The following is a 21872-nucleotide window of genomic DNA, read 5'->3' as shown; positions in this document are numbered from 1 at the left end:
GGTCTTATATTAAGTTTTGCTCTAAAAGATGCATTAGAGCTGATTGTCCGGCTAGGTCTTATTTTTGGGGAAACACGGTATATATATATATATATATGAGATATACATAGCTCCTTTATTTTCACAAGTTATCGTTAATGTGATTATATCATTTAAACAGAAATGAAAGTATGTTTATGAGTATATGAGTATCTATGATCAGTATTCCATGTAAAGCTGCCTTATTTTCATCAATAACCACAAAGTATTTCATTGTATAGAGATAACATTTATATCCCCTGTTGTACTTTGTTCTCTGCTTTCTGGTACTTTTTCTTATACTTTGCTATTACAAACAATGCTACAATGATAATTCTTGCACAAGCACCTTTGCACACCTGTATGAGTTTATTGGTAGGATAAGTTGTAATTGGGTTTGAGAAAAAAGACCATCATGGATGGAGCACAATCTGCGTGCAGAGACGTGGCCACTCTCTTTAGCACCACTGCCCCCCTCCCCCACCCCCTCCTCAATAGCAGTATTGGACATCATTTCACTCACATTCCACTAGAGAGAACATAGTCATATGATGACACCTTACTGCCAGGAAAACTGGGAAATGTAGCCTACCCCTGTCCCCTATGATCTTGTAGTTGCAGGAGGAGAGGAGGGAATGTTGTGGACATTAGGTGGCTGTGCCACCCATGGCAAGTTGTTGGACGTTATCTGAGATCAATGTAGGGTTGCAGAAGGACCTACTTATACATTTGACAGTTTTCCCCTGACAAAGACCTTTGGCCGTGGACTTGAGCAAGGGGATGTTCATTGAGGACCTACTATATGCCAGGCACTGGACTGGGTGCTTCACCTGCCTCCTTGCTAACCACAAACCTGCAAAGTGAGTCCCGTGATCCCCAATGTACCTAGGAGGCTTAAAGATGTGAAGGGACTTGTCCAAGGCTGAAGATCTGAATCCACATCTGTGTTATTATTGTAAAGCCCACGCCCTTGCTTTCCATGGCTCTGGCCACGTCAGTGCATACCACACATACTCCAGCTGTTGTTCAGGTCCCTCACCTCACCCCACTTAGGCTGTTGCTGGCCAGGTGTAGGGTACATGCAGCCCACATGCCTTGCCTAATTTGGAATCTCTTCTCATTTTCCAGGCCCTCTCTCAGTTCCTTTGCTGGCTGCCGTGGCCTTGGCGGTACCCTCCTGCAGTGGTCAGCCCAGGGCTTCCCTCACCCATGCAGTCCCCTGCTACCACTGCTGAGGGCCTCAGTGGTCCCCTTTTTGGGGCCTACACACTCCCTACCTTCAAGTTCCAGCCTCGCAATGAGAGCATGGACTGGAGGCGCATTAGCGCCCTGGATGTGGACCGTGTGGCCCGGGAGCTGGATGTGGCCACCCTGCAGGAGAACATTGCTGGAGTCACCTTCTGCAACATGGACCGGGAGGCATGCAGCCGCTGTGGGCAGCCTGTGGACCCAGCACTGCTCAAGGTGCTGCGCCTGGCACAGCTCATCATAGAGTACCTGCTGCACTGCCAGGACTGCCTGAGTGCCAGTGTTGCCCAGCTGGAGGCGCGGCTGCAGGCCAGTCTGGGCCAGCAGGAGCGCGGTCAGCAGGAGCTGGGCCGCCAGGCTGATGAGCTCAAGGGTGTGCGAGAGGAGAGCCGCCGGCGTCGCAAGATGATCAGCACCTTGCAGCAGCTGCTCCTGCAGACAGGTGCCCACAGCTACCACACGGTGAGGAATCTTGGCAGGGCAGGGTGAATGGGAGGGCTGTGCATCCAGCCACCAGGCCATCTGGGCAGCACCACCCTCTGGGACCTGAGGCCACTCTGGGCCATTCTCACTGGTTAGGAGCAAGATTTTAGAGACACTGCTCATGGCCAGAGAGCCCGAGGGTATCTGATCAGGTTCTACAGTCTGTGTGTGTGTGTGTGTGTGTGTGTGTGTGTGTGTGTGTGTGTGTATGGAGAGTGTATATGTGTGGTGGGTGTGTGTATGAAGGATGTGTGTGCATAGAGTATGTCTAGTGTGTGCATGTGTGAATGTATGGGGTGTGTGTGTGCTTAAGGAAGGTGTGAATATGTGTGCATCTAATGTGTGCATGTGAATATTTGCAGAGTACATCTGTGTATGGTATGTATTTATATACAGAGTGTGTGATGTGTAATGTGTGCCTGTGTGTGTAGGTGTGCATATAAAGATATATCGTGTTTCCCGGAAAATAGGACTGGGTCTTATATTAATTTTTGCTCCATTAGGGCTTATTTTCAGGGGATGTTTTATTTTTTTCATGCACAACAATCTACATTTATTCAAATACAGTCATGTCATCTTCTTCTGGAACATCATCATAATGTACAAAATGCGTCCATCTGGCTGACGATCTTAACGGGGGCTTATTTTCGGGGTAGGTCTTATTTTCGGGTAAACACGGTATTTATGGTGTGTGAAGGAATAAAGGCTCTATATATGTGTGTCTAAGGATGTGTACATTTATGGAGAGTGTGAATGTGTATGTATGAGAGGTTTGTGTGTGCATATAGAGAGTGTGGCGTGTAAGGGTATATGTAAAAGGGGTGGTGTGTATGTGTGTGTTTGTGTAAGTAATCAGTGTGTGACAAGGGGCTGGTAGAGTGAGGACCATTCTGGAAAAGGGACTCCATTATTCAACCAAGTGACTGTTACCCAGAGCGGCATTTGAGCATTTGCATGTATTTCCACGGAGAATGTGGATTGGGGACAGTTGCCCTTTAATGCATTGTCATGGTGGGCAGGCTCTGTGCCACACTCTGGGGACGTAGGAACAGGTCATGTTGGTTCAGGTTTTCAAGAAATTCACGGTTTGGGGTGGGTGGGACAGAAGGAATCATTAGGATTCCATGTTAATTCGTAGAATGGTAATTGATATAATTTATATAATGTTAATTATGATAAAAAAGGTCAGAATCCTTCAGTAGTAACAAAACAGCTAATTGGTTTAAGCCAATAAGGAATTTATTGGTTGATTTAAATGAAAAATCCACAGTTATGGTGGCACTCAAGTGTGGTTTTGCCCCAAGAATCATATGGCACCAGAATCTAGTTTCTTTCTCTGCAGCTCTTGGTATTTCTTCCTCAGTCCACACTGAGGAAGAAATACCAAGAGCTGCAGAGAAAGAAAGACTCTGTCTGTGTGGTAGGAAGTTGGGTCACTGTAATGCCAACTTCTCATTTTCCCAGGTTTAAGGCTGACATGATAGAGGACTGTGGGGGCAGAGCCCCAGAAAGTAGTTTCCAGGCTCTCGGCCTCACATAGAAAGGTGTTGGCTCAGGTAGTAAATGGCCAACTGTGATTGCATGGCCATCAGCTGTGGCTAGTTGGCCGTCAGCTGTAACCAGTGAGCCATTGGCCACTAATATAACTGCTGTGGCTACGCTAGCAGAGAGAGAAGGAGGAGAGAGGAGAAGAATGGGGGCTAGCAAGAAGATGGCGGCTGTGCTGGCAAGTGTGGATGGCGGTTTGCGGACAGTGTGAATCCAGCCTCCAGTGAGAGTATAGTGCCACCAGAGAGAATATAGTGGTATGACTCCCCCATCTATGGCTCCGTGGGAGTTCCTTTTTGGCCTCACCATATCCTGCGTTCTTGTATGGGGAGCGGGAGCAGAGATCCCGCAGGCCGCCCCGCACGACAAGGACCTACTTTTGTCCCAGCAGCCCAGACAGTGTTTCAGTGTGTCTCTTATGTTTGGGTCTCCTAGCCATTTCTGAACCAGTCACATGACTCTGGGAATGAAGGGCTTTGATTGGCTTTGGTCTAGGTCACATGTTCCACCCCAGAGCTGGGGGTGAACTGAAGCCCATGGCTTGAGAGTAAGGAAGAAAGTAACTCCCAGAAGAAAGCTGGGGCTTTCTGTACTGCCAAAGGCAGTGGCTACTGTACCACCAAAAATGAACAGGTGGAGAAAGTGTTAAGTCAGAGAAATGCCTGAGGAGCGGTGGGAGCACAGAGGAGGGAGATGCGGAGTCTTCCTGAGGTGGTGTTTAAACTGAGCCTTGAATGTTGAGCACAGTTTTGTAAAGGAGTGTTAGGGGTAGAAGCAACCGAGGTGCCTCTGTGAGAAGGGTGCTCAGTGTGATGGCTTTGGGGTTTGGGCGGGGGCCTGTGGTGAGAGATGTGGCAGGAGAGGATAGGAGAGCAAGGTCATGGTAGCCTTGAATCCCATGGTAGAGTGTGGATTTTAGCTTGAAGGCAGTGGTGGCTGTCCGACTTAAGGTGCCTGGCTTGTGAGTGCGCTGCTTGAGGGGGGAATGGGGAAGCAGGGAAGGGTGGGATGAGGGCAAGGGCTTATAATTTGGAATAGGATGCCTTATAAAATATTCCCCACCCCACCCAACTCATATTCCTTCTGACAACTAGAAACTCATTTGTGTGACTCTGCTAGCCTTGTCCCGTGGCTTCTGCCTCATGGGCTAAGACAGCTGCCTGAATTCCAATCTTGAGTCCACATTCTCTTCAGCAGGAGGAGGGAGGATGAAGAATGTGTTGAGTCTTTCTTTCTTTCTTTTTAATTATTTTTTTTTTTTAAATTGGGGAATATTGGGGAACAGTGTGTTTCTCCAGGTCCCGTCAAATCCAAGTCATTGTCCTTCAATCTAGTTGTGGAGGGCACAGCTCAGCTCCAAATCCAGTCGCCGTTTTCAATCTTAGTTGCAGGGGGTGCAGCCCACCATCCCATGTGGGAATTGAACTGGCAACAAGAGCTTATGCTCTAACCAACTGAGCCATCTGATCGCCCCCTGAGTCTTTCTTTAATGATACCTCCCAGAAGTTGCACATAGCACTTCTGCTTCCATGTCATTGGCCAGAATTTAGTTACATGGCCACGTCTGGTTGCAAGGCAGGCTGGGATTTAGTGTTTATTCTCATTAGATTCATGACCAGCTAAAGGTTTCTATTGCTAAGGAAAAAGGGAAAATGGGTATTGGGGGACAACTGGCAATTTCTGTCACATTTTCCCACATCTTTCCCTGTAAAGATTGCAAATAATCTGCCCTCTTACTCTGTTTGACCAGTAATGGCAGCCTTCAAAGCTGTGTTAGAAGAATTTTGAAGTTATACACTGAAAAGATACGATAGGTTGGCAGTGTCTGAAATGCTTGAGTAGACTGCCGTGGGATTAGAGATGCTGTTATTCGCTATCCTCTGCTCTGGTGGTTCTCAACCCTGTGGTGGGACCTAGACATTGGTACTTTTTTAAAAACCTTTTCATTTTGGCAAATTTTATACATATACAAAAATAGAGTGAGTGAAGTACTGAACCTTCATCTGCACACTACCCACCCCAATTGTTATCAACTCATGGCCATTGTTACTGCATCTGCTCTCCTACCCACTTTCCCCACCCTTGGATTATTTTGGAGTGTATTAGACATATGATTTCATCTGTAAATATCTCAGTATGTTTCTCTAAAAGACAAGGACTCCCGCTTTTAAACATAAGCACAATACCATCATCACACCCTGGAAAACCAACAAAAATTCCTTAGTGTCATCAAATACCTAGTCAGTATTCGCAGTTCCCTAGGGCACTGGTAGTGTTTTAAAGCTCAGAATATACGTATGTTTTTTGGGGGGATGGGGTGGGGAGGACTTGAACGCCATTGCCTTACTCAGTAAATGAAATTCTTCATTTATGAAGCAGCTCAGGGGTTCCAAGGAAATAGGAGTTTTGATATAGGGAGAATCCCAGGCAGACTCAGGTGATCTAATCCTGCACTTTCTACCACTTTCCCTCTGTGTAGTGCCATCTGTGTGACAAGACGTTCATGAATGCTACCTTTCTCCAGGGCCACATCCAGCGCAGGCATGGTGGTGAGTTCAGGTGTCCCCCTTGGGACTGTGGAAGGAAGGGCCTGGGGTGGTGGTCAGTGGGTGCACATATACCCCTAAAGATGCCCTCAGAACCTCACCATACAGGTGAGGATGGGGTGATCCCACCGTCTGCCATGGGGGATCCCCACATGGGGATAGGAGGATTTCTGAACATGTGTGTAAAGAAAAGGGGCTGGGAGTCAGACAAGTAGGTTCCAGTCTTAGCTTTGTCCCTTTCTACTTTGAGACCATGGTCAGTGCTTGCCCCTCTGAGTTTCAGTGGCCTTTACTGGGATTGGGCATTACCTCCCAGGCTTCTGTGAATCCGCTTTTCTCTGATGCTAACTATGAATGAGCTTAAAGATGCTTAATGAGTAGTCAGACCAGTTCTTTGACTTTTTTATGTACATGAGCTTATTATGATGTTATCACTTTAATTTTATTGTTTCAAATTTCAAAACGAGTAGCAAGGCTTTGTTTTCCACGTATAGAGATTTGCTTACTTTATATCCATTTTTTGAGGTTCATTAAGAAATAGCTATTCAAACAAAATACATATAGATATCAAAATATAAATATAAAAATCCCATTAAGTAAAACTTTTTCCTTAATTTCCTTTTCAAAGAACAGACTTAGAGTTTTAACTTAGAGTTTTAAAACAGCACCATTTACCTAGTTACTAAGCATTTTTATATATTTAATTCTTGGTTCTGCATTGGAGGCTGCTAAAGAAAAACATATTTTCCATTTCTTAAATAGTTTTCTTCTGATAAAAGTATATATCTTTAAAGACATATTTGTATAGCATGTTTATAGCAGCATTATTCACAGTAGCTAAGATGTGGAAGCAACCCAAATGTCCATTGAAAAATAAATGGATAAACAAAATCTGGTATGTATATGTATATATGTATATACACATATGTAGTATATACATATAGAGAGAGTGGAATATTATTCACCCTTAAAAAGAAAGGAAATTTTGACATGTGCTTCAACATGAATGAACCTTGAGGACATTATGCTAATTGAACCAAGTAAGTCACAAAAGACAAATACTGTATGATTTTACCTAAAATTGTCAAATTCATGGAAACAGAAAGTAGAATGGTGAGGGGCAGGAGCTGGGGGGAAGGGAGAATGGGAGCTTTGTTTAATGGGTACAGAGTTTCTGTTTTACAATATGAAAGAGTTATGAGAATGGATGGTGGTGCTGGTTGCACATCATTAGGAATGTATTTAATACCACTGAACTATTCACTTAAAAATGGTTAAAATTGTAAATTTTATATTATATGTAGGTATAAAAAATGCCTGTCATATAGAAAATTTAAATACAGAAAGATAGAAAGGAGAAAGTAAATACACAGACAGTATCACCTGCAGTTAATATTCTGGTGTATTCTCTATCATTATTTTTCTGTATACATATATAATCATATAGTGTACAATTTTGACTGTTGCTTATATTCAATTAAGAATATATGACACATACACAGAAAAGAAAAAATATATCATATTTTCCAATGTTATGAAATCATCTTTGAAAACATGATTGTTAATGGCTGAATAGTCTCCCATCATAGTGCTATCATAATTTATTTCACAATTGAATTACTTTATGATGGGTTACTCAAAAATTTTCCTATGATAAATCATATGATGACCTAAATTTTTGTATGTAAATCTTTGTGCACATTCCTTAATGTAAAGGGCTGTAAGGAGGGGGAAGATATGTTCTTAAGACTACTTAGCTACACTAATGTTCATGACCTTTTTATTCTCAGGCAGCCGGCCTCTCGGATACCCCAGCTCTTCTATTCCACACTCACCTCAAATCACTTTATTAAACCAAATTAATTTCTACTGCATCTAAAAGTTGCTTTTAAAAAAGCTGCTTTCCAAAAAGTCCAATCTGAGAAAAGCCCTATCTCTTTTCAAAGAAAGGCTTAGAGTTTTAAGAACAGTAGTACCACTTATCTAGTAATCACTAAATGTGCTTTCAAAAGCAACAAATGTGCAAGTACAATTGGTATCTTTTTCACTAACCCTTAACTCTTGCTTTATCAGTATGTGGTTTAGTTAGAATGCGCTCCTATAATTCATTCTGAATCTTTTTTTTAAGTTAAATTTATTGGGGTGACAATAGTTAGTAAAATTACATAGGTTTCAAGCGTGCATTTCTATAATACCTCATCTATATATCACATTGTGTGCTCACCACCCAGAGTCAGTTCTCCTTCCATCACCATATATTTGACCCCTTTACTCTCTTCTACTATCCTCTCTCTCCCCTTACCCTCTGGTAACCACTAAACTATTGTCTGTGTCAATGAGTTTTTGTTTCTTTGTTTGTCTTGTTATTTTTTTTTTAACTTAAAAAATTTAAATTATACACTTAAAGCAATCTTGGCTAAATGCACATTGCCTTTTTTCATAATGCCCATTGCCTTTCTTCCATTTGAAATTTAAAATCATATGTTTAAATTATATTATTGAAAAAAGTGAACTTAAAACAACAATTATTTTCATCGTTTTAAAGTCTTCCCTGATTGCTGTCAGGATACATGTAGGTAGGATCTTTGTATTAACAATCAGCGTGTACATGTTATTTGGTATCCTGCTTCTGTTGCTCTGGTAATTTCGCATTCACATTTTCATGTGTCAGTCCTGTCATACTAGTTATTTGAAATGACAACAGTTGTTCACATTTATTGAGCTGTCATGCCAGGCACTATGCTGAGCAGTGTGCATCCTCGCAGCAAACCTCTGAGTTAGGCACTATTATTCTCTCCATTTTCCAGTTTGGGGAAACTGAGGGTTGGAGGTTATATCATTTACCCAAGGTCAATGTACAAGGTAAATGGCAAAGCTGCTCTCAGACTAAGGTGTGTGTGATTGATTACATAGGTGAGGATCAATACTCCACTGACTTTTCTACTTAAACTGGTCACTCTCTTTGCATGGACCCCACAGGAAAACAGAAGCAGGAGCAGCCAGTGGAGGAGGTGTTAGAAGAGCTGCGAGCCAAGCTAAAGTGGACCCAAGGAGAGCTGGAAGCCCAGCGGGAGGCTGAGAGGCAGCGGCAGCTCCAGGTGGGCATCAAGAGGAAATGTCCGGACGGAGACTCGGTCAGGGACAACCCAGGTGTCCTACAGGGCCAACAGTCTGGCTGGTTTCCTGGACTTGGGAGTCACAGCTAGGATGGCATCTTCCTGAATGTGGCAAATGATTTTAGGTAGTCTGGAAAGGAAAATTCAGTTATTTGCCAGACTGGTCTGGCCAAAAACAGAGCAGGGAGTTGCACTTTCCTGCATTATTCAGCACCTTCGGAGGGCATTTGAGCCTGAATTTTAACTGCTTACACTACACTTTTAGTTAAGTTTTTGAGGACAAAGACTGGGTCCTATTCCGAAAGCTCTAGAATCCAGCCCAGAGGAGGTACTCAGTAAGTATTTGTAAAATGAAAATACATAAACTTGCCTCCTTCCTTCCCTCCCTCCCTTCCTTCCCTCCCTCCCTCCCTCCCTCCCTCCCTCCCTCCTTCTCTCCCCTTCCCTTTCCTTCCTATCTTCCTTCCTTCCTTCCTTCCTTCCTTCCTTCCTTCCTTCCTTCCTTCCTTCCTTCCTTCCTTCCTTCCTTCCTTCCTTCATCATTCATTCCCTTAGCATGCATTTATTGAGCACCAGTTATGCCAGGCATTGTGAAGAATAGAGAGAAAAGACCTGATACTTATCCTCAAGTGACTTTACACTTCAAATAAGACTTGGCCCACTCCAAGTCCAAACAGTGGGGACTGTGGGATAAATGTTCTTTGGGTCTCCATAGCGACTTGCACGGGACGAGGGGCCCTAGCAGTTTCTCAGTAAATGTTTGCCATAATGTGGATTTAATGATTCAATTGTTCTTTTCTTTGTAGGAAGCAGAGATCACTCGTCAGAGGGACATGGAAGCTAAGAAAGAATTTGATGAATGGAAAGAAAAAGAGCGGGCCAAGCTATATGGGGAAATAGACAAGCTAAAAAAATTATTTTGGGATGAATTTAAAAGTGTTGCCAACCATAACTCTACGCTGGAAGAGGTACTCCCCCATAAAAGGATTTTAAAAGTTCTGTTGTTGAAAATCTGCTTCTTCTTAAAATTCATTTCATGGTTTGTACTAGTTTTATTTCCTCTGCCATTGGGGGCTAATACACTGTGAGGCCAGATACCAGAGGCCAGTACCTGGGATTGAATTCTTGCTTTATCACATATTGGCTGTGTGACCTTGGGTGAATTACTTAACCTTCCCGTGCCTCAGTTTCTTTTGTGTAAGATAGGTTGCTGAAAGAGTTAAATTAGCACATTGATAACACTTAACATTGTCTGGTATATAGTGAGAACTCCCTAGATAGTATCCTTATTTTTGCAAAGGGCTTTCACCACTGGACAGAAATGAGGAAAAATTTAAATAAATAAATATTTAATAAATAAATATTTGCTGAGTGCTAGCTGTGTGGCAGGGGTTTGTGGTGGTCACACATAATCACTAACATTTACTGACTATCTTTACTGTTTTCTAGCCCCTGTGCAGAGCACTTTATATATACTAACTTTTAATCATCGTAACAACCAAATAATCATAACATTCTCAAAGTAGGTATGTCATTAGTTTATTAATTTATTTTTTAAAGTTCTTTTTTTTTTTTTAAAAAAAAGAAAGCTATTAACATTCCTCTTTTACAGGTGAAGACATTGAGGCCACCTAACTTGCCCAAGGTCACACAGCTATTGAGAGATGGAGCTGGGCTTTGAACCTAGCTCTTTAAACGTCTAAGCCCCTGGTTTTCTACTGGATATACTACTAAGTTTATTCAAAAACACCTTATTATAGTTATCCCTAGACTGTATTTTCCCATATAAACTTGTATAACTAAAGTTGTATCAGAGGAAAAATATTTTCAGAATGTATTTATCTCCTATGGGTCCTCCTAACACCAAGGAAAATCTTTTCTTGTTTTTGAAAATGAACTATCAAATAATATTTCTCACAGTCATTCCACATTCTGCCTAAAGAAACCTAGACAACTTTTCCAGAAGGGGATTGTCATAGGATATGCTTGGAGTCTTGGGTGATGCATCATCTCAATCTGAGATGGAAAGCTGAGGATGGAAGGCAGAGGGGTTGAAATGAGGGGTGTGTGTGTGTGTGTGTGTGTGTGTTTCTTTAGACATTTGATAGATAGGTATTGATTTGAATATAGAGTTGTTCAAAAACCACCTCATCAAGAGTCGAAGGGTTACTTTTGGTTAGGAAATTCTGAGTTTTGGTAAATGAGGACATAATTCTTACCATCCATGGTTTCCTTTTAACTTGGATCACATTCTCCTAAATTGGAACATCCATTTTTTTTCTTTTACCCTATAAGATTGCTTATGTACTTACGTTGTGTGTCTAATTCCTGTCTTCTCTCACCTGACATTTTATTATTTTACTTTTATTAAAGGATAGGAACCAAATTGTTACTATATTTTTAAAAATTCTGGGGGAAAAACAGATAAGGTTCCATTTAGAGTGACTGTAAACCACTCTGTGAGACAGTCCATTTTCTGTTCTTTCTTGGGATCTTGCTTCTCCTGTGCAAGGCCTGAGCTCTCAGGAGAACCCCGGAGAAGGGGAACGCAGACTTGTGTGAATATTTGCAGGCATGCAGATATCTAGTGAGGACAAGTTGGGGGTTTGTGGTTGGGGTAGGTGTGCCTTTCTGACACTGCTCAAGGTATAAATGACAACATCGTGATTCAATCTTCACCTTAATAAAACTATGCCCTGGCCTTTTCAGAAACTAAAGGCACTGCAGTCCCACAGTATGATGGGCTCCAACCTTGGGTCTCTGCGGGATGAGGAGTCTGAGGAGCGCCTCAGGCAGGCACAGGAGCTCCGGCACCTGAGGGAGAAGATGGAAATCCAGGTGAGCCGATCGCCACTGCCACTCTTCCCAGAGCCAGCCAATAATCATGTTGTCTTCTAACAGAGTTTCTCATTTTTGCTGTTGGTTTTAGGGAAGTTGAAAGACATCAGAGTTCTGTATTTTTAGACCTTCTGCCAATGTATGAAAGCATAGAATAGGGTTCTTGTGGTCCTCAGGTGAGGCTGGTGGTATGCATATGTGCAATACCAGATACGCCCGGGATCTTTTTCAAAATACACCCAGCTGTGTCTCTCATTGGACACCTTTGCCCTCATTTTGACTCCAACCTAGTTGAAAACAGCTCTTAGAAAGCATGATAACCTTCTGGATTTGAAGATACATATTTGGGATGGATTTAGTGGTGTGATGGTACATATTTAACAATTGGCTCTCTGGAACCAAAAAAATCTTCGATTTGTTGTATTTGCTATTTTCTGTGATGTGACTATTCCCACCATGGCTGATTTCATGCTACTAATGTGGGGTTACTGAGCATGGAATTGGGAAGATTTGTGCACAATCCACTCTCACAAGCTGGTAGGAGGTAGCTCTGGCCACCACTAGGTGAATCTTAGAATAGTCCAGTTATGATAACTCCATGGCAAGGAAAGACAATTGACATGATCATTAAATCATATGCTTCTGTTTCTGCTATCCAAGACTGTTAAGAAAGAGATTAATGTCTAACTAACACTCAGCAGTAAAGTGTTTCCACTGCTTGATGTTTCACAAGTGTCAGATTTAAAAGGCCATTCTTTTTCTATGAACTCTATTTATATCCTTTGCCTATTTTTCTATTGATTTCCTTACCAATTTGTGAGTTTGTGCAATACATGGAAAGTAACCCTACCAACCATTTGTGTTCTCATTGTGGCTATTTTCCCCACTTTTCTATTGGTCCTTCAACTCAGTTTATCATGGATTTGGTCATATAAAATTGATAACATTTATGTGGTCAAAATTATCAAATTATCAATCTTTTTGATCAATTTATGGTCACTGAGATTTAAAATATTCCTATATTTTCTTTTAGTAATTTTATGGCTTCATTCATTCATTCATACCACTTTATTGAGAGGTATGATTGACATGTAAAAAAGCTGTACATATTAAATATATACAACCCAATGAGTCTGGGGATAAGTATACACCCATGAAACTATCACTACTATCAGGCTATAGACATATCCATCACCTCCAAAGTTTCCTCCCACCCTCTTTATTATGATGATGATGATGATTGTTATTTTTTTTGTATGTGGTAATAACACTTAACATAAGATCTACCTTCTTAGCAAATTTTAAGTATACAATACAGTGTATGTATCTTGCATAACCAACTTTTGACCATAACTTTTGACCATAACTTCCTGATATCCTCATCCTCTTAGCCCCTGGCAATCACCATCCTACTCTCTGTTTCTATGAGTTTGACTATTTTAGATTTCACATATAAATAAATCATACACTATTTGTTTTTCTGTGTCTGGCTTATTTCACTTAGTATAATGTCCTCTAGAGCCATCCATGTTGGTGCAAATGGCAGGACTTTCTTCTTTTTTAAGGCTGAATAATATTCCAGTGTATGTATATACCACATTTTCTTTATCCATTCATCTGTAGATCAATTATTAGGTTTCCATATTTTGGCTATTGTGAATAATGCTGCAGTGAACATGGGAGTATGGGTATCTCTATGAGATCCTGATTTCAATTCCTTTGGATCAGTACTAAGAAGTGGGATTGCTGGATTATTTGGTAATTCTAGTTTTAATTTTTTTAACAAGAGAAAAACAACCCAAAGTTTATTCACATGTATACCTCATGTATACATGGGAGCTACCCAGAGAAACTTATTAACTCTGTTTTTAATTTTTTGAGGAGCCTCCATACTGTTTTCCATAGTGGCTGTACCAATTTACATTCCCACGAGCAGTGTACAAGTGTTCCCTTTTCGTCACATCCTTGCCAACACTTGTTATCTTTTTTTTTTTTTTTAATAATAACCATGTCAACAGATGCGAGGTGATATCTCACTATGGTTTAATATGCATTGCTCTGCTGATTAATAATGTTGAGCACGTTTTCATATACCTGTTGATACATGGTTTGCAAATATTTTCTCCCATTCCATTGATTGCCTTTTTATTTATTTTTTGATTGTTTCCTTTGCTATGCAGAAACTTTCTAGTTTGATGCAGTCTCACTCGTTTTTTTTTTGCTTTTGTTGCCTGTGCTTTTGGTGTCATCCAAAATAATCATTGTCAATACCAATGTCAAGGAGCTTTTCCCCTATATTTTCTTCAAGGCATTTTACAGTTTCAGGTCTTACATTCAAGTTTTTAATCCACTTTGAATTGATTTTTGTGTATGGTGGAAGATATTGGTCCAATTTCATTCTGTTGCATGTGGACATTCATTTTTCCCAACACCATTTATTAAAGAGACTATCCTTTTCCTATTTTGTATTCTTGGTTCCTTTGTTGAAGATTAGTTGACTGTCCATGTGTGGGGTTATTTCTTGGTTCTGTATTATGTTCCCTTCTGTTTTATGCCAATAACATATTGTTTTGATTACTATAGCTTTGCAATATATTTTGAAAGCAGGAAATGATGCCTCCAGTTTTATTTTTTTGCTCAACATTGCTTTGGTTATTTGGGGTCTTTTTTTGGCCCATGTGAATTTTAGGATTGTTTTTTCTATTTCTGTGAAAAATGCCATTTGAATTTTGAGAGGATTACATTGATTGTTTTGGGCAGTATGGACATTTTAACAATATTCTTCCAATCCATGTGCACAGGATATCTTCCCACTTATTTGTGACTTTAACAGCTTCTGTAATTGATGTTTTATGTTTTAGTGTACAGATATTTCACCTCTTTGTTTAAATGTATTTCTAGGTTTTTAATGTTATTGATGCTATTTTAAATGGGATTGTTTTCTTAATTTATTTATTAGATAGTTTGCTGTGAGTGTATAGAAACACAACTGACTTTTGCATGCTGATTTTGTATCCTACAATGTTGTTGAATTTGTTTATTAGTTCTAACAGTTTTTTGTTTTGTTTTGTTTTTTTGGTGGAGTCTTTAGGGTTTTCTAGATATAAGATTATGTTATCTGTAAACAAAGATACTTTTACTTCTTTTTTTCCAATTTGGATGCTTTTTATTTCTTTTCTTACCTGATTGCTCTGGGAAGGACTTGCAACACTATGTTAAATAGAAATGGTGAGAATGAGCATCCTTGTCTTAGAAAAAATGTGGTCAGCTTTTCACTGTTGAATATGATGTTAGCTGTAGGCTTGTCATGTATAGTCTTTATTATCTTGAGGTATGTTTGTTCCTTCTATACCCTATTTGTTGACGGTGTTTTTCTTGAAAGAATGTTGAATTTTGTCAAATGCTTTTTCTATATCTATTAAGGTAGTCGTATGATTTATCCTTCATTCTGTTAATGTGGTGTATCACATTTATTGACTTGTGTATGTTTGTTGACTTGTGTATGTTGAACCATTCTTACATCCTGGGGATGAATCCTACATGATTATAGTGTATGATCCTTTTAATGTGCCATTGAATTTGGTTTGCTTGTATTTTATTGAGGATTTTTACATTTATATTCATCAGGGATATTGGCCTGTGATTGTTTTCTCTGGTAGTATCCTTGTCTGGGTTTTGATAAGAGTAATATTGGCCTCATAAAATGAGTTTGGAAGTGTTCTTTTCACTTCAATTTTTGGTAAGAATTTGAAAAAAAAAATCATTCATTCATTAAATGTTTGGTAGAATTTACCAATGAAGCTATATCGTTCTGGACTTTTCTTTGTTGGGAGATTTTTGATTACCTATTCAATCTCCTTACTCATTATTGGTCTGTTTAGATTTTTTAATTTCTTTATGATTCATTCTTGCTAGATTGCATATTTCTAGGAATTTATCCACTTCTAGATTATCCAGTTTGTTGGCGTATAATTGTTTATGGTAGTCTCTTGTGATCCTTTGTGTTTTTGTAGTATCAGTTGTAATGTCTCCACTTTAATTTCTGATTTTACTTGTTTGAGATTTCTCTCTCTCTCAGTCTAGCTAAGGATATGTCAATTTTGTTTACTTTTCAAAAAACCAACCTTAGTTTTGTTGATCTTCTCTATTTTTTTTCATTCTCTATTTCATTTATTTCTGCTCTAATCTTTATTATTTCCTTCCTTTTGCTAACTTTGGGCTTAATTTGTTTTTTGAGGTGTAGGGTTTGGTTGTTTATTTGAGACCTTTACCAAATATAGAAGTTTATTACTAAACTTTCCTCTTAGAATTCTTTTACTGCTTCTCATAAGTTTTGGTATATTGTGTTGCCATTTTCATTTGACACAAGATATTTATTTTGTCTCCCTCTTGTTTTCTTCTTTGACCCATTATTTATTTAGGAGCATGTTGTGTTGTTTAATTTCCACATATTTGTGAATTTTCCTGTTCCCCTCCTGTTATTGATTTCTAGTTTCAATGAATCATGATTGGAAAAGATTAACTTGATATGATTTTAGTCTTAAATTGGTTAGACTTGTTTTATGGGCTAATGTATGATCTATTCTGGAGAATGTTCCTTGTGTGCTTGAGAAGAGAGTGTTTTCTGCTATTTTAAGGTGAAATTGTTCTGTATATGTCTCTTAGGAATATTTGGAATATAGTGCTTCTGTTCTAGGCTGCTATTTCCTTTCTGATTTTCTGCTTGGATGATATATCCATTGTTGAAAGTGGGCTAATAAAGTCCTTTACTATTATTGTATTGCTGTCTATTTCTCCCTCAGTTCAGTTAGTATTTACTTTATATATTTAGGTGCTCTGATATTAGGTACCTGTATCTTTATAATTGTTACATCCTCTTGATGAATTGATCCCTTATCATTACATTATGATCTTCTTGGTCTCTTGTGACAGTTTTTGACTTAAAGTCTATTTTGTCTGGATATAAGTATAGCCACTGCTGTTCTCTTTTGGTTACCATTTGCATGAAATATCTTTTCCCGTCCCTCCAGTTTTAGCCTGTGTATATCCTTAAAGGTAAAGCGAGTCTCTTGTAGGTGGCATATAGTTGGATCTTTTTTCAAAAAACAACAAAAACCATTTAGCCACTCTACATTTGTTGATTAAAGAATTTCCTCCATTTAAATTTAAAATAATTATTGATAGGTAAGGACATACTATTGCCATTTTGTTAATTGTTTTCAGACTTTTTTGTAGTTACTTAGTTCCTTTCTCTCTTGCTGTTTTCTTTTGGGATTTGATGATTTTTTTTTTTTTTTTTTGGTAGTGGTTTGCTTTGATTCCTTTCTCTTTATGTTTTGCTTATCTGCTACAGGCTTTTTCTTTGTGATTAGTATGAGACTTACATAAAACATTTTATAGTTACAGCAGTTTATTTTAAGTTGCTAACAACTTAACTTCAATTGACTACAAGTACTTGACACTTCTACCTTTTCTCTTGTCCACACCTTTTGGTATCCATAAGCAGACAATGGGATCCATGGCCAGTTGTTGAGATTTGTGTACCAGTGCCCCAAGCTGACTCAGCCATGCTGATTTCCTCAGTTCTGGGTTGGGTGAGACAGAAGTGGGCTTCCTGGGCAGCATCCTCAAGGCTGGGGCCGTTGGGTGCTCACGTTCACTTTCCCTTGTTGGAAAAATTGTGGGTTGAGGGGATCTCTTGTCACTGAGCTGTGCTGCCTTGGGGGAGGGGCAATGCAGGTAATGTGAAACTGTTCTTCTTCTCTTCAATGTGTCTATTCTCAGAATTTTTGCTCCACTGAGGTACTGGAACCTCTCAGCTGGATTTCAGGGTCCCCATAAAGATGTTCTCACCTGTGGGTGGTTTGAGAGCTGGAACCTCCCATTCTATCATCTTGCTGACAGTCATTCCTAGTTTTTATGTTAAAAATCTTTGACTCACCTAGAACTTATTTTGGTTTAAGATATGAAATAAGGATTCAAGTTCACAGTTTTCTTTTCTTTTGTTTTTCAGGCAGCTAGCTACTTGTTTGAACAACATTAATCAATAATCTATCACACTGCCTGCCCCCCTAAGATTCCATGTTTTTCCTCCATCTTTGTCTGGGCTTTCCATTCTTTTTACTTCTCTGTCTGCCTAATCATGAGGTAATACTTTTAAATTCCTATAATTTTAGAATATATTTTACTACCTAGATGGGCCCATTAAATCTTTTAATCTTTTTCAGAAGACAGAATGGAAGAGAAAAATGAAGGACATGCAGGAAGAGCATGCAGCTCAGAAAAGAGAGGTAGCTGTCATTGGGTCTGGGGAGCTTGCTTCCTGTGACCTCCTCTCACCTTTCAGTACACTGTATGTCCCTGCACCTTGAATTGGTTGGCAGATATTTTGTTGCTGATACTGTTCCTAGATGCTGACCTTCATCAATACACAGAAGAGTCAGCTCCCCAGACAGCAGCTTCCCTGGCCAGGAACAGTGGTGTCAGGTCTTCTCTTCTGAATCCAACACATCCTTTACTCTGTGATCCTCTCAGCAGTGACCTCTTCAGGTCCCCCAAGGAGGGTTGTACTATAAACCTCAGATGAATTGTCTGGTCATTTTGTGCTTGGGTCCTTCTTTAAAATCCTACCCAGGAGAGAAATAGATGGCTGTGAACTTCAGTGATGGTTCAGGGGGAGCCCTAATGGAAGGGTTCAGATACTGAGCCCAGAGAACAGAGACCAGTAGACCTCAGGGCAGAGAGAACAGCTTCGATAAAAATGCCCCTGAGGAGGAGGCAAGTTGAAGAGGAAGCCAGTTGTCCAGAGCCCCAGGTTGTGCCTGCAGAGAGCTCAGAAGATGAAACTGCTTAGATCAGAGTTGAACACATAGTGGCCACTCCCACTCCAGTAACCCCCTCTGATGGTTTTATTTTAAACATTTTAAAATGGGAAATACATTCAAATTCATTCCAAAAGCAGAAGAAATGTCTTAAGGTCCACTGAGTGAAGTCTCACTTCCACTTCATCTCCAGCTACCTGTCCCCCCCCCGCCCCCCGCACACACAGGTGACCACTTTTATTGTTTTCTTGCATACTCTTCTAGAGTTTCTTTATGCAAATATAAATAAATAGTCTCATTTTCTCTCTGCTCTTACACCAGAGGAAGCATGTTTCCACATTTTCTTCACCTTTTGTTTTCACCTAAAAACATCCATTTGATGATTTTTGATTGACCTCACCTTACCCAACTGGGTGGCCACAACTGACAGAGAGCCCTTTTGTCCTGATCTTAGGGGCCTGCATTCAATTCTTACTTCTCCTCAGGCACAGCTGGAGAGTAAGTCTTGTTAGAAAGCCACCTGCCCAGGTCTGGAAACCCTCTACCCTACTTCAGGTGAAAGCCCGACTAGCATTTGCCTACAGGTGCAGGCCTCAGAGACACGGGGCTCTCAGAGGTCCCTGCAACATTTGGCTGAACCACCATCCTGTGTGCCCACCAGCTGCAGGAGGAGAATGAAAGGCTCCAGGCTTCCCTGTCTCAGGATCAGAGGACAGCAGCTGCCCAGTCGCAGCACCAGATCCATGCCCTCCGCACCCAGCTCCAGGAACAAGCCAGGCTCATCGCGTCCCAGGAGGAGATGGTAGGTGTGTTCCCTCTTCCAGCCAGCCTCTGGTGCCTCTTCCCTGTGAGGATCTCCTTAGGTTCTTCGGGACTCAGCAGCATTAGTTTCATTAGTTAGGTTCTTTAAGGAGAGCAAAGAGTCCTCAGGCTTGAGGGGCACAAAGTGGTGAGGATACAGCCTGCCTCCCTCCAGGCTGGAGATGTGCCTGTTATCCTTACAGCTGCCGGCAGATGGGTTCCCTAATACTGGAGATGATATTAAGTGCCGGCTCCTGGTAGATACTTTGCTTATTGCTTCATTTAAGCCTCATGACTGCCCCTCAAAAGCCCCTGTGACTTCACCTATTGCGGATAATTCTCTACCCAGCCCAGGTGCAGCTCCCCACTTCTGAGCCCCAGATCTGTGGAGAAGTGTATCTTTCCCCAACTGGGCCCCTCCTGTGGCGTCAGGTCCTTGGTTCCAACACCACCCTCCACATAGCTTCCCTGGGCTGAGCACCACCGTCACTATCTCGTCTACTCTTTCTGCACCTGCACCCTTGCTAGTTGTGCTTTTCTGTTCTCCGAGCCATAGGTACTTCACCCAGTCAGCTTGCCTCACCCACTCTGCTGCTTTTCTTTTCACTGTGTGCCCCCCAGAACACTTAGTTCTTTACTGTTGTGGCCACTCAGGTCCAGTCGGGAGGTTTCTTCCTTATGTTACCCAGAACTCTTATTTGTAAATGTTTTAGTTAGGAACCCATTGGCTAATGTTTGACTCTCATAGTTGTAAGATGGCTGCCATAGCATTAACCATCACAACCATATTTAATAGAAGAAGTTTATGAAAAGACTCCCTTCCAAGATTTCTACTTATATTTTGTCAAAGCTATATCACATGGGTAGCCATCGCTGCAAGAAAGCCTAGGAAGCAAATAATTTGTTTTATGGTCTCTAGATTAGAGGTAGGCAGAGGAACAAATAGTTGGATGAGCCATTAGCCAGTAGGTAATAAAAAACAACTCAAGCTTAAGCAGAAGAGGGAATTTGTCGTAAGGGTAGATAGGGCGTCTCACAGAGCTCAAGGCAGGAGAGCCACTGAGTCTGAGAATAAACTGGAATTGGAGACATGAATATGGTCAGGAGCTTTCCTCTGCTGTGCATCTCCGTCTCTTTCTTTATATCTGCTTCCATTTTTTTTTTTAAACTCTGAAGATCAGCTTCCATTTCTCTGTTCCATGTGGCAAAACAAATAAGCAAACACATAAACACACCAAGGAAACCAAAACCCAAACCAACTGGCTGCTGATAGCTCTTGACTTCACACATTACCAATCCAGAATTCTCTGCCAGACCTAGAGAGTCAGCTATGGCTGTGGTATGGGGTCACATTGTCAGATGTGGCTGCCCTGTTTACAGCCATGTGGAAGGAGGAAGAAGCACTTCATGGAAAAGCGGGGTTGAGCAGACGGTTCAGTGACTGTCCCCATCATGCCTCCTTCTTCCTTACAGGGCACTCAGCTCAGATGAGCATATTGCAGGAGGGCCGCCTACCTTGCCCTGGCTGTTTTCCACCAATTGTACCAATAGTACTGACTATGTGCCTGTCTGCTTCCATGGGGCTCCTGCCTTTCAAACCATAGTCCCTCTCTGAAGAGGGGGCATTCTTATCTTCCCACCATGGGAAAATGGAGCATGGTGCCATCCTAGTTGCTGCCATTCAACCTGGCACCATCCCTCTCAAATATGGATGGCAGGAGATGTGTTGGGGGATTAGAGTGGTGTACTCTGAGCTCCTTCCAATTCCCAGTGGGTGACATGGAAATCGTGGCTGTCCCTTCTTCACGGTGCTAGGCAGACCCACTGCTCAGAGCAGAGTATCCTGCTGGCTATAATCTGCTCTTTTCCACATCTTTGTAGATCCAGACCATGTCTCTCAGGAAGGTGGAGGGTAAGTTTGCATGGGGTAGTTTGTAACAGTCTTGGCTGTTGTCTTGGGATTTTCTCTTTCCTGTCCCTTACCAGTCAATTTACAGGATGAGGATGAGGACTTGTGGCATCAGACTCTCCGACTGGGTGAGGGAGGGGGAGAAGACATTTGCTTCTGGGTCAGACAGGGTTGCAGCTTGGCATTTGTGCTGAAAGTGTTCCTTGCAGCTGGCAGGTTTTCTTGCCTTGCCAGCTCTTCTCTGTAGGGTGGTGGAGACATGGGGAGGGGTGAGGAACTTGGGGGCAGGGTTCATGAAGAGGCTCTTTCTAATTCACCTTGCCTGTTCAGGTCATTGACCTTTACCTTGTTCCTAGTGTGTAGCAAGTTGACCCCAAGTATATGTGAATGTGGCCTGTCTGCAGTGTGCACTTTCCTTCAGTACTCGTGTGCTGGTGTGTGTCCATGTGAATGTGTGAGTGTGTAATGGAGTGCAGGTGCTGGTGTCTAAAGGCAGACAGTAACCTACAGGGCCTGTGCCTGCGTGGAGGATCTTGGCCAGCCC

At 41.2% G+C, this 21872-nt stretch overlaps 1 protein-coding gene across 10 annotated transcripts in view; it reads left to right on the top strand.

Annotated features, from left to right (window-relative positions):
* Window positions 1–21872, top strand: part of DZIP1L (DAZ interacting zinc finger protein 1 like) — a 43365-nt gene that overhangs the window by 7381 nt on the left and 14112 nt on the right. For all 10 annotated transcript variants that reach the window (XM_074312895.1, XM_019747871.2, XM_019747844.2 and 7 more), the window contains 8 exons: window positions 1147–1728; window positions 5777–5846; window positions 8823–8941; window positions 9766–9927; window positions 11669–11797; window positions 18025–18087; window positions 19280–19420; window positions 21301–21331. In XM_074312895.1, coding sequence (XP_074168996.1) covers window positions 1228–1728; window positions 5777–5846; window positions 8823–8941; window positions 9766–9927; window positions 11669–11797; window positions 18025–18087; window positions 19280–19420; window positions 21301–21331 — 1216 coding nt within the window. In that variant the 5' untranslated portion in view covers window positions 1147–1227. The remainder of the gene's footprint in view (window positions 1–1146; window positions 1729–5776; window positions 5847–8822; window positions 8942–9765; window positions 9928–11668; window positions 11798–18024; window positions 18088–19279; window positions 19421–21300; window positions 21332–21872) is intronic.

Source organism: Rhinolophus sinicus, linkage group LG10, assembly GCF_036562045.2.
Source record: "Rhinolophus sinicus isolate RSC01 linkage group LG10, ASM3656204v1, whole genome shotgun sequence".
In the NCBI taxonomy this organism is placed as follows: Eukaryota; Metazoa; Chordata; class Mammalia; order Chiroptera; family Rhinolophidae; genus Rhinolophus; species Rhinolophus sinicus.
This window is presented reverse-complemented; position numbering and strand designations above follow the sequence as displayed.